Source organism: Acomys russatus, chromosome 11, assembly GCF_903995435.1.
Source record: "Acomys russatus chromosome 11, mAcoRus1.1, whole genome shotgun sequence".
NCBI classification, from domain to species: Eukaryota; Metazoa; Chordata; class Mammalia; order Rodentia; family Muridae; genus Acomys; species Acomys russatus.
In genome coordinates, this window is record NC_067147.1 from 58,203,114 (window position 1) to 58,213,035 (window position 9,922).

The window sequence follows — 9,922 nt, forward strand, 5'->3', positions numbered from 1 at the left end:
TTAACAGCCTAGAATCTGGCTATGTATAGTATCATTGAAGACTTCTATGATCAACACCATCCCTAGTTTAAGCAGCACTATATCAAAGTGAAACAGATGTAAAGAAAAAACAACTTAAGCTCTCCTATTCAGTTCAGCTTCACTATAGTCCAATGTAGGGTAGTTGCCATCACACATTTGGTACCTAAGTGCTGAGTGAAGGGTAGCTATGTTATGCTTATGTATACATCTGAGCTGACCCATAATGAAATGAGAAATCCTCAACTTCTGACTCTCAAATGCTTTTCCTAATCATCACCAAGTACTAATAACAACTTCCAGAAAACACCTGTACCCCTAACTTCAACATTACACTCAAAACTCCTAACACATTAGCAGGCAGTCCAAATGTAAAAGTATCTTTTTTTGAACATGGGCACTTATTTTAAAGGCTCACAGACCTTCTGGACACAACTCCCTCCTTTCTGAGATTTACTGTTTAAGGCTAACAATTTGGAGTGGTATGTGTGGACAATTTATGTAAGCCTACAGATTGAACTTAGTACAATGGCATCTTCCATTTTAAAGAAAAAGTCAGTACAGCATAATCTAAAGAACTATCTCAAAAGAACATTATTTAAGAAAACTTAAGCCACAAGACTGTTGCATTATGATTTAATCTAATTGCGCACACACACACACAAAAACTGAAACCACAACTCCAGATTTCTGAGAAAGGGTATGCATGCCTCCACAGTCAACTGTGCACTGTTACATTTAACCACATTGTGGATTTTACATGATGATCAGTTTGGAATCCCATGCAAACACCTCAAGTTATAAAATGAAATCAATTTTAAAACTTTGTTGAATGTGTTCATGCTGCAGATCAAAGCCACTCTTGATGGGCAACTTAGAGTTACAATTTACTTTAAAAGTTAGTCACTAAGTGTCATGGTCCTAAACTGGCGTCCACTCCTAAAAATGGCTTGCTAACTCTTAAAGGTAACAAGCAAAAGGGGAAAAATTCGTTCGCTAATCCAGTCCCTTTTAGTTTTGTTTCTTTAAAGAACGAAGTGGGTAACCAACTGCTTTCTCGGGGATGAGAACAATAGTAACAGTGGGCTCACTCAACTGATTACTACACAATTATGCTAGTATTTTATTAATTCAAAAGTACTTTACAAGAAAATATAAGTATGGCTTCCAATAGGAATGTTGTTCCTGGACTTGATACCAAGCTCACAGATTTGAGTGTGCAAAGAAAAACAGGCTTTCTTTCAAGTTAAACAACAATTTGTAACCAAAACTTTAATCCCAAGGATTCTCACAAACATATTACAAATGACAGCATGAAAAAAAAATTCTTGCACAGTAACTCAAAAGTTTGGCTCTACAATGTACCCTTAAACTGACAGGACATTGACTGGTGTCTTAGACTTACATTTCCAAATAAAGAATGTTACAAACAGCTGTGCATCCATATATAGCAACCAGGAAGGAACCCTCTTACAAAGTCTTCAGAGTGCAGTTCCCACTCTACCTGTTGGCTTGTGTTTCCCAGCAGCTTTGAAAGACCGCTTATCATCTCACCCACAGCTCCACACCGTCACAGCCCAGCTACTAAAGAAACTACAGTTTTATTCCATCTCCGCCAGTTGTTTCTATATCATTAGCACATCACACTTTAACTGAGCAGAATCTAGGTTTATTTCAGTCTATGAAAAACTAAAGTTCAAAGCAAATTCAATCTTGCTTAAGGGAACATTGTAAAGTAACAATTCTTGATATTACATGCCTCAAATGATCCATTTGAAACCTTAGAGAATTATATCGTTATCTGTCACTGTTCCAAGACACAAAACAAATTTGAACAGCTAAAACATCTTAAAAATGCACCAAGCTTATGAAGTCTTAAACAAAACTTTAATTTCCTGTACATACTCCTGTCAAATGAAGTTATTTCCTGTACACCACTTCTTTTGCAAACTGGTCTTCTATTTCCTTTCATTTGATCTAGATCGGCTAAAAGAAAAAAAAAGTTACTTTTTAGCACATAGTAAGAAAAGACCACATGTGCACAGTCAATAGCTGTCATTAGTGAGCTTACCTACGAGACCTAGAGAAGGAGCGAGACGGCTTGTGATTTCTCTCACGAGACAGAGACCTTTCTCTTCTCCTATCTCTAGAAAGGGACCTAAAGCAACAGAAGACACAATAATTTATATGACATTTTCCTTGCAAAAAAGGCTGGCTCACCATTCCTTAACAAGGGTGACTGTGTATGCTATCTGTGACATTGTAATTATTAGTGTCAGGGTTATCTAAATCTCATTAAACAAGTACATTGGAAACAGTTATCAGAAGCTGCCATTTCTGAGAATGGGGCAGGAAAACATTTACCTGCTCCGGCTTCGAGAGAAGCTTCTCCTCCTTGGAGATCTAAAAGCAGAAACAGCAAAATTAGGCTAATTGTCAACTAGTATATGTGGCGTGAGGCATTTCCCAACTTTTCAATCTCACTGTTGGGCCCAGTGAATGTGCCGAAGAAATGGCACTCATCGTCCAAAAATAAAAAAAGAAAAGAAAAAAAAGTGGGGTGGGGGTGGGGCATAGAAGGATTAAGGAACAAAAAGCTCAAGTGAAAGCAGGTATTCCAACCATGGATTCATTTTAACAAAGAATGCTTCACAGCAGATCTGTCCAATGCAAAACTTCATGTCAAGCTAACTCCACTACCCCAAACACACCAAAATGTTGTCCCACAAGTAGTTCCAAAAACAGTGCCGTAACCCAGTATTTGGAACCCATGCAAACCTTTTAAGTCCATAACAAGACTTAAGTACCAGGTGGATAGTGTAATTCTGTGAAAACGCGGTAGGTGTAAATATGGATGCCATTTAGTGCTACATTAGAACTGCATTTGTGATGTCACATTTAAGAGTGTTTAGGCTTATCAAATTACTGTAGCTTGGCCCACACTTCACCCCCAAAATTTTTAAAATTTTGAAAACTGTTAGTAAAACCATTTAAAGGTGATAGGATTCAACAAAATTTTGCTAGGAAGAAAAGCTAAAATCTGTTAGAGATATTAAAATTTTAGTTTGGCATCTCACACATGCACTTGAAGGTCTAGTCACATTATGAGTTCCCTATCACCCTTAAAAGTTGTTTCAAGCAATATATTGTACGTTACCATTCAATTATGCACAGCCAGCCTTTGATCCAGAAAAAGAATTACTTTAAGCCGCTTACTCCTTATTTTTAACCAGCAGTAAACTGTATAAGCAGGAAAAACTTACTAGTTTTGGGTTTCAACAAGCTAGAAATGGTGAGGTGAGGCTGCCGGACTGACGGCCAGGAAGAATTTGCTGAAAAGGTTTTGCCAGATGTTGCGTTGGACTTAGTTGGTTGGCGAAGGGGGTGTTGTGGATTTTTCCTGCTTTTTTGTTAGCCGAAGGCTGCTGCTGTAGTTGTTGTGAAGACATTTGGTAAATAAACAGCTGAGCTGATTGGCCAGGAATGTGTGGGCGGTCGAGGTGGCTGCTGCCGATTTGGTTAAGGTTGGAGAGAAGGCTGAGAGAAAACAGCATGCTCGGGAACCAAAGGGCGGTGCAACCTGACGACTGGCCAGCCTGGGTCATGTGAAACGACACCAGCCAAGCTGAATGGGGCGCGCTGGTCACATGACGCTGAAAGGGCTAGTTGACTGGCTAATGCAGATTCAGAGGGTGGTGAGAAGAGACATGATGGTGACTCTGTAACGGGGTTCATTTTTATTAATAGATGGACCAAAAAGCACAAAAAAAATGAAAAACAAGCCATCAGTACAACCATCTATTAGCTAACAAATACTCTTTATTATGATGGGCAACAGTGTGTTGTTTTTCAAAATAGCAAAAGGGCAAAATTTTTACTCCTATCTCCTGGGACTTCACTCACCTGTAAGAGGTAAATTCAGTCCTACAGAACTATTTTGGAGGCTTGATTTGAGGAGATAAGGAGTTTGCATCCAGGCAATACTGCCTGGTCCAAGAATGATGTCATTTCAATTATGAAAAAACAGAATTCTCTCCTATTTGGGATTCAAGAACGGATGACTGGGAATACTTTTTAGCCCCCTTCACTGGTCAGTGATTTAAGTTTTGTTTCAGAAAGATTTCTACTTTACCAGTTGCAACATTAAAATAGCTGCCTGTTTGATAAAATACTACAACTGTGCTAGTAGAAAACACATTTGTGAAGAACTAGTTGAATGTAATGTTGATCATTATGGAGTCAAGAAATGGAAAAGGCCTATATTGAAGGGAAGACTTGGAAAGACGCAACTAGAAGATGAACTAGAAGACAGATCCAAGATAGAAGTTACTAACTACCAACATGAAAAATACACCTACAGACAAAAGCCAACACTCAGCACAACTCACATACCCCAAAACTACACCCAGCAAATGTTTTGTAGCATTCTCCGATGTTCACAGTAAGTTTAAAACCCACCAACAACCTTAGGAAGAAATACCTGCTCCTTCCTAACTACTCCATTACACCAATGCCTCCTCGAAAACGTGTTCTCTCAAGTACCTGCGCCGAGGTGGAGGACTCCTCCTACGGTAATCATCCCGAGGGCGACGACCCCAAGAGGGAGGTGGGCCACGATTCCGACTTCTTTTTTCACCGTTTGATAGTTCCACTCTTACACGGCAGCCACATAGTGTTCTAAGGAGAAAGAACACTTATCACAAAAATGCTGATGGCAGGATAGTGGTCCAGGGAGCCCCCCTTTATTTCTCCTCAAACTTCTAAATAAATGGAATGGAACCACTTTTTGACAGTCTCAAGAGTTCCCGGGGTGGAGAGATGCACTGGCTGCTCTTCCAAGGGTCCTGAGTTCAATTCCCAGCAACCACATGATATGGCTCACAACCATCTATGAGATATGGTGCCCTCTTCTGGCCTGCAGCCTTACATGTAGGCAAAACAATACATAAAAATTTTTTTTTTTTTTTGAGACAGTCTCTGTGTATCCTTGGCTGTCCTGGACTCGCTTTGTAGACCAGGCTGGCCTTGAACTCAGTGATCCGCCTGCCTCTGCCTCCCGAGTACTAGGATTAAAGGCGTGTGCCACCATGCCCAGCTAAATAAATTTTTTTTAAAAGTTCCCCAGACCTGTTTTTGCTTCAAGTTGCTAGTCTTGCGTACATAATGTGTGTGCACATAAGTACATTTCCCCAGCCCCACAGGGTTTCTCTGCATAGCTCTGGCTGTCTTGGAACTCATTCTCTAGACCAGGCTGGCATTGAACCCAGGATCTACCTGCCTCTTCCTCCCAAGCGCTGGGATTAAAGGCGTGCACCACCATCTGGCTATACAGTGTTTTTGTTTTTAAAGTAAGAAAAATTATACTGGGGCCAGAGAGATGGCTCAGAGGTAAAAAGCACTGACTGCTCCTCCAGAGGTTCTGAGTTCAATTCCCAGCAACCACATGGTTGCTCACAACCATCTATAATGGGATCTGATGCCCTCTTCTGGCCTGCAGGTATACCTGCAGGCAGAACACTGTATACATGCTGTCCTGAGCTTGCTTTATAGACCAGGCCAGCCTCCAACTCAGAGATGCACCTGCCTCTCTCTGCCTGCTGGGGTTAAAGGTGTGCACCACCATGCCAGGCTGATTATTCTTGGCTTTAACTTGCTATATAGGCAAGGCACCTTGAACTCAAGTACTTGAATTTGAGACGTAAGTCATCACATATGGCTAAAAACAGGAATGCTGTGGCACAGCTGTCAGCCATCTTAAATAGGGCTCCACTGTGTAACTATAGCCACTGTGTAAATAAAATCCAAGTGAGTATCAGTACATAGATCTTAGATAATTTCTTTTTTTTGTTTGTTTTTTGAGACAGGGTTTCTCTGTGTAGCCTTGGCCATCTTGGACTCACTTTGTAGACCAGGCTGGCCTCGAACTCACAGTGATCTGCCTGCCTCTGCCTCCCGAGTGCTGGGATTAAAGGCATGCGCCACCACGCCCGGCTTCTTAGATAATTTCAACACTGAAAACCAGGTTAACTATTTGCTGTTAACCTTACCTTCCATCTAGCTCTCGGACAGCATCAGCAGCATCTCGGGGATCCTCAAATTCAACGAAAGCAAAGCCAGGAGGGTTTCGAGCAACCCACACACTTCGGAGTGGTCCATAATAGCCAAAAGCCCGTTCTAATTCAGTCTTGTTCCCGTTGTTTCCAAGATTACCTACGTAAACCTTACAGTCCAGTGGACAGGAATCACGATGCATTTCTGTAATTAAAAAATTCAGTAATTTAAGGATCTACAGTTAAAAACAAATTCTAGGAAAATTCAGTTTAAAATAGGGTTGAGCTGGGCATGGTGGTGCGTGCCTTTAATCCCAGCACTCAGGAGGTAGAGGAAGGCGGATTCCGAGTTTGAGGACAGCTTGGTTACACAGAGAAACCCTGTCTCGACAAACTAGGCTTGGAAGTATAGATTAGTGATAGGTATTAAGGAGCAGGCACAAGGTTCTGAATTCAAGCCTAACACTCATAACCTCTGTTTTAAAACAGAAATAAAAACGTAAAAGACCAGATGGGGAAAAAAACCTACAAGTACTACCCTCAAAGAATGTATTCTGCTGCCTACCCCTTACAAGTCCCAGGCCCAAGGCGTGTGCCGTGACTGACACGCCTTTAATCCTAACAGTGAAGCAGAGTGCAGGCAGATGTAAGCTTGAGGCTAGCCTAGTCTACAGGCCAAGCAGGGCTACATAGTCAGACTTATGGATGGGGCTTGAATCCTTGTTAACTTCCAATTAAATTTAACAACCAAATGTACTTGTGGTGTTCAGAGATGGGGGTAGAAGAAATTCAAGACCAGCATCTGCTGACAGGTGAAACCATCTTAAAACACCAATAAGCTAAAAACAAGAAGGCGTGGCATTCTCTCCCCCCTAAGGCAGTGCAACCATTTTGGCCATTTTACACTGTTCCCTCACACAATAACTGACACCAAGAAACTACAGCAGAAACTAGAAAGATGGAATTATATATCTTCCTTCATCCACCCAGTCATTAAGTGTTGATAAACTACCTCATTTGGACCAGACAAGCAATAAATGCCAAAACTCACTAGAGCTTCAACTAAGGCGCCAACTTTCACTTCAAGCGTCCTTAGACTGCGGGTAGAGGCGTAAACAACAGCGTCCACTTGAATTGCGCACATTGGAAAACTGCAAACCACTTTCTGACTTCATTATGGTGCACACCAACCCCCTAACACAAAATAAACCAACATTTAAAAAAAAAGGCTTCCTTCCTTGTGCGGGACCTATAATGCTAGTCTTAAAAGGTAGAGTCATTAAGATCACAAGTTTGAGGCCAGGTAGGGCTATAATTAAGATCCTGTCACAATCAAAAGCTTCCAAGATATACTGCCACAAAAACTTCCTTTACTACCAGAATACTAATACCACCTTTCACAAAAGACTTCCTTAGGCAATCCTTCCAATTCTTCAAGCAGCCAAACCATGTGGTGTTGCCTAGCGTGCATCTAAACTTAATTCCCAGCACTAAGGACACATCAAAAAATGCAAAAGCCTACACATCTCACTACTCCCAATAGTGAAGGCTGGGCCAATCTAAATGACTACTTCGAATTGAATATCCAAAACATGGCAGAGCAACCAGGAATATAACGACAAACACCAAGTGTAAAAATCTTTAAAATACTCTAAAACCAGAAAAGAAAGGACATTCAATTCCCTGCATATGAAATGCCCAAAATGGGGGGGGGGGGGGGGGGGGGGGGGGGGGGGGGGGGGGGGAGAAGAGCTGTTTGCGAACTGAAGAGAATAAAAAAGGACTTAGGGGGTTTAAGGACAGCATTAAGATGCAAGAAAATCTGTCCTGGTAATCCCAAGGAGAGGTGGGTGGAGAGTTCCATGCCAGCCTGGTTACCATAGGGAGTTCTGGGAAAGCCAGGGCTATATAGAAAGAAAAATGAGAAGCGAAGCCTGGGCTGCCTAAGACTCTGTCTCTTAACAATACCAGGGAGGTGGTAGCGCATACCTTTAATCCTAGCTCTACTGGAGGCAAAGGCTCCAGATCTGAGTTCGAGGCCAACCCAACCAAGGCCAGGCATGGTGGCTCATGCCTTTAATCCCAGCACTCAGGAAGCAGAGGCAAGCGGATCGCTGTGAGTTCGAGGCCAGCCTGGTCTACAGAGTCCAGGACAGCCAGAGTTACAGAGAAACTCTGCCTTGAAAAACCAAAGAGTGACAACCAGGGCTACACTGAGAACTGCCTCAGAAATAAGCAAGACAAAGGTTCCAACAATGTCGTGGATGCATTAAAAACTACTACAGCTAGGCAGGCACATGCGCCTGTGACTCACTAGGCCAAAGGACAGTGGTAAAGGGACCACCATCTTTTAAGGGGGGGGGGGGGGGAAACCCAAGCAAACAAACTAACAAACCAGGCATGGTGGCCCTGGCCTTTAACGCCAGCACTTGGGAAGCAGAGGCAGAGGCAGGCGGATCCTTTTGAGTTTAAGGCCAGTCTGGTCTACAAAGCAGGTCCAGGGCTACTCGGAAACCTTGTCTCCAAAACCAAGAGAGAAAAAAAGAAAAGTTACACCCAAAAATTAATCTTGAGGTAGGGTGTTTCCTTAGCAAACACAATGCCCTGAGTACAATCCCTGGCACCACACCAAAATTGTGCCTGAAAAATTACTAAAAAGACATCTATACAATATACAAAAAACCTTGGGGACATACATCCATTAAGCCTCCAACTTCACACTTCAGAAACGAAAAACCTATGATTACTAATATTAAGTGTTTTCCTACTTATACACCATAGTGTTCTAAACCCGGCTATTATCTAACTGAAATATTCAGTCCAGGCACATCCTATTTTGACATGACCCCACCCTGTGCCCAAGACTCAAATTAGGAAAACAAGCCATTCCGTGAAAATGTAAAAAGGAAAACTAAACTAGCTCATCCATCCCCGTTTTTCACACCTGTTACCAGCATGCAGGTCAAAGAAAATTCCAACTCAACTTGAACCAGAAGTTGAATTAGAAGAAATAAAACTTATTACATTCGAGTTTAAAACAAACAAAAAACTAAGTCAGCATTAAAAATACATGAGACCGTAGCAGGGTTCAGTACGCACTGAAAGGCCTGGTCTGGACTCCAGACTTTAAGAAAAAGAAATATTTTAAGACTCTTCCCAGAGCAAGAAAGCGAGGGAAAAAGGCGCCATCAAATTTAAGGCCGCGACGTGGGTCGTTCGGTTCCAGATCCTCCTCCGCACCCTAGTCCGGATTAACGCCTCGCCTAGGCTTCCTCCAAAGGAAATAAGAAAAGCCCTAGACTCAAAAGTCTGGAAGCATCTTCGGCTCCGCCGGGTGCTCCCGCCGCCGCCCGGGACCGAACGTCACAAAATGGCGGCGGCGCCCCTTTGTCTCAACCAGGCGCCGCCATTGCGCCCAGCCCCACCTCGGCTCTGCGAAACCCCACTTCGCCGTCTCCGTTCGCCGGTCTCTTACCGAGATCCTGGGATCAAAACGCCGAAGCTCAAAATCCTAACGCCTCCGACAGGGCCACCCGCTCCCCTCTGGCTCTGCTGCACGGATGCTCACGCTCCTACGGCGTCCACGAAATGGCGGACCACCGCCGTCCCCTCGCCCTTATTTATAGGTCCCCGGCCGGCCACGTGACCAAGCCCGGCCGCCCAATCAGAGGCGGCGGAGGGCGTGACGCACAGGCTACAAACGCTGCGAGAAACCGCGGTTACTGGGAGCGCGCGCCGGCGGTTCCGTCAGGTGGGTGGAGACGCGCGGTGGCGTGAGCTCGGCGCCGCGTGCCCGCAGGTCCCGGAGCCTCCGCGCCGGGCTCCGCCATCCTCACGCGACTCCCAGACGCCCC

The 9,922-nt window shown here is 43.6% G+C and overlaps 1 protein-coding gene across 1 annotated transcript; it reads right to left on the bottom strand.

Moving 5' to 3' along the window:
- Positions 1 to 1,591: 1,591 nt before the first annotated feature.
- On the bottom strand, positions 1,592 to 9,697 carry Srsf3 (serine and arginine rich splicing factor 3). The gene is made up of 6 exons (XM_051153419.1): positions 9,544 to 9,697; positions 6,066 to 6,273; positions 4,561 to 4,695; positions 2,383 to 2,421; positions 2,090 to 2,176; positions 1,592 to 2,004 (listed from the first exon to the last, which is right to left on the bottom strand). The coding sequence occupies exons 2-6, from the start codon at positions 6,269 to 6,271 to the stop codon at positions 1,977 to 1,979; spliced, it is 495 nt and encodes a 164-aa protein (XP_051009376.1). The 5' UTR covers positions 6,272 to 6,273; positions 9,544 to 9,697; the 3' UTR covers positions 1,592 to 1,976.
- Positions 9,698 to 9,922: the final 225 nt, after the last annotated feature.

Coding starts and splice junctions, on each gene's coding strand:
- Srsf3 (XM_051153419.1), bottom strand. CDS start 6,271: ATGCATCGTGATTCCTGTCCACTGGACTGTAAGGTTTACGTAGGTAAT. Junction 2,422..4,560: donor AGTCCTCCACCTCGGCGCAG/GTACTTGAGAGA, acceptor TTCTGCTTTTAG/ATCTCCAAGGAGGAGAAGCT. Junction 2,005..2,089: donor TCCTTCTCTAGGTCTCGTAG/GTAAGCTCACTA, acceptor TTTTTCTTTTAG/CCGATCTAGATCAAATGAAA.